Source organism: Sturnira hondurensis, unplaced genomic scaffold, assembly GCF_014824575.4.
Source record: "Sturnira hondurensis isolate 20B ecotype Veracruz unplaced genomic scaffold, ASM1482457v3 Scaffold0020410, whole genome shotgun sequence".
Taxonomy (NCBI): Eukaryota; Metazoa; Chordata; class Mammalia; order Chiroptera; family Phyllostomidae; genus Sturnira; species Sturnira hondurensis.
The window spans coordinates 40,182-42,797 of record NW_028093041.1 but is presented as its reverse complement, the minus strand read 5'-3'; the positions used below and the strand labels follow the sequence as shown (position 1 = coordinate 42,797).

General features: G+C 41.5%; 1 protein-coding gene across 1 annotated transcript; it reads left to right on the top strand.

The window, feature by feature from the left end:
• Positions 1-513: 513 nt before the first annotated feature.
• Positions 514-1,572, top strand: LOC118975647 (olfactory receptor 145-like). Its single transcript, XM_037029694.1, has one exon. It carries the CDS (start codon positions 637-639, stop codon positions 1,570-1,572), a length of 936 nt encoding a protein of 311 aa, XP_036885589.1. The 5' UTR covers positions 514-636.
• Positions 1,573-2,616: the final 1,044 nt, after the last annotated feature.

The following is a 2,616-nucleotide window of genomic DNA, read 5'->3' as shown; positions in this document are numbered from 1 at the left end:
ACTGGGGTTGTGCCCAGTGTCCTCACCTGTTCAATAGGTTTAATCAAAATGCCCGAGAGCACTTGGAACAGTACCACTTGCATACTTAGGGGTCAGCAAATGTTCCTATTTTCTTAGGATTAGTTAATAACTTTATCTTATTACTTCAGTGTTATTTTCACATAATATTTCCACAGCCATTCCTGCTACAGACTCAGGGCAACACAGCCTCATCTTCCTGTACTGACCAGCACTGACCAAAGGTGGAAGGTCTAGGGCAAGTGGCTTCTGCTTCCCAACAGTTCTACATAGAAGGACCCAAGTCACAGAAAACTTGGTCCACAGCTACAGAGGGCAGGCAGTACCAGAAGAGTGTCACCACTGCAAGGTTGCAGTGTCATCCCAGCTGAGCTTTGCGGACTTCTCCTCAGTTGGATGAGCCCTTACTCTGGAGGCAACTTTCACCCACCAACAGATACTAGGATGGTTGAAGCCACGTGCGGACCATAAAAACACAGATGCAGGAACAAGGAGATGCCATCTCAACTCTAAGCTCCACACCTTCCTGTTAAAACACCACTCTCAGGAATGGGTTGTTTTTCTCTCTGTGTGTGAGCAACTCTTTTCTTTTTCCCTCCCAGACTGTCCCAGAGGAGGATGTCTGCACATAACACCTCCTCTGTGACAGAGTTTATCCTTGCAGGCTTGATGGACCAGCCAGAACTCCAGCTCCCTCTCTTCTTCCTGTTTCTGGGATTCTATGTTGTCACCATGGTGGGGAACTTTGGCTTGATAATACTGATTGGGCTGAACTCTCATCTTCATATTCCCATGTATCTTTTCCTCTTCAACTTGTCCTTCATTGACTTCAGTTACTCCTCTACCATCATCCCCAAAATGCTGATGAGATTTGTCTTAAAGAAGAATGTCATCTCCTACACAGGTTGTATAACTCAGTTCTTTTTCTTCGGTTTCTTTGTCATTTCAGAATCATTCATCCTGTCAGCAATGGCATATGACCGCTATGTGGCCATCTGTAAACCACTGTTGTACACACTCACCATGTCCCCTCAGGTGTGCTTATTTCTTTTGCTGGGTGTCTACGGGATGGGAATTTTGGGGGCTATAGCGCATACAGTTAATATACTGTTTCTAACCTTTTGTGCAGAAAACCTTCTCAATCATTATATGTGTGATGTCCTTCCCCTCCTTGAGCTCTCCTGCAATAGCTCTTATGTGAATATTCTGGTGGTCTTTATTCTTGTGGCCATTGACATTGGGGTGCCCATTGTGACCATTTTTCTCTCTTATGGCTTCATTCTTTCCAGCATTTTACACATTACTTCTACTGAGGGCAGATCGAAAGCCTTTAGTACCTGCAGTTCTCACATAATTGCACTTTCTCTCTTCTTTGGTTCAGGAATTTTTGCATACCTTAAACCACCTTCTATTATACCTCTTGACCAGGGGAAAGTGTCTTCTCTCTTCTATACCATTGTGGTGCCCATGTTGAACCCACTAATCTACAGCCTGAGGAACAAGGATGTCAAATTAGCCATGAAGAAAAGCTTCAGCAGAAACATCTTCTATTGAACATGGCTACGAAAAGAGATCCAAAGATTTGTTTACCATTGTGGTTTTCTTAGTTTTTCAATGAGGGAAACAAATATCCAAACTTGTTCTTCTGTACGTAGAAGACATTTTAAATTTGTTCTCAAGTATACTATTTCCCTTCATTCCTTACTGCTTTCTAAGTATTCCAATCATTTTTTATGAAAATTGTTTCCACAGTTATATAGGGTTACTGTTGAATTGGTGTAAGAAACCATTTAAACCGAACTCTTGTGTGACACGTTACATACTGTAGACACATATTTTGCAGGTTGCTCCTAGACATGCACACAGCTGGTGCCAGACCTGGGTCTGGAATCTAGGCCCTGGGCTTGTACCCACACAGCTCTGCTTTCCTTCACTCATATTTTCTCGATCCATCATTTTCATAGTAAGTTTCATTTTAGGTGGGTTTTTTGTTTTTTAATTTTCCTTTTAAAGATGTCTCATTCTATTTATAGAAATGTCATGAATCTTTCCTAGGGTTAATTTTGGAACATCAATTTTGCAGGAATGTTGAAGGTGAAAAAATGTAGTGATTTGGTCTTGGCACAATGACTTTTACATCTTTTAACGTTTTTCAGGGGGAACATTTTATCTAGAGTTAAGCATGGTGCCCATTAAGATGGTGTACAGAGCTCTAAGGACAGAGACTCACTTATCAGAGCTTTAACAGACAGATGTGCAGATTTAGAAGAGTAATTTCCTGACTAATAAAAGAGAATCTGAAGCCTCAGTTCAAGGGTTTGAATGCTGTAACTGAGTAATAGTTTGGGGTGCAGGCGAGCCATGAGAGCAGCAGAAGCAACAATTTATTAGGGAGGCATTTGCCCTTGTATTTTAAGGCATTGTGTAGAGCTGTGATCTTTGAACAGTAACAACTGAGGAAAGCAATGGTGGTCTCAGGACAGGTTGTGTATTCACAGTATTGGGAAAACAGAGGTACACCTTAATCCTGGGTCCCGCACAAAAACACCCCTTTTTAATAACAGAACCCTTTTATCAAAAAATCATAAGCATGTAATT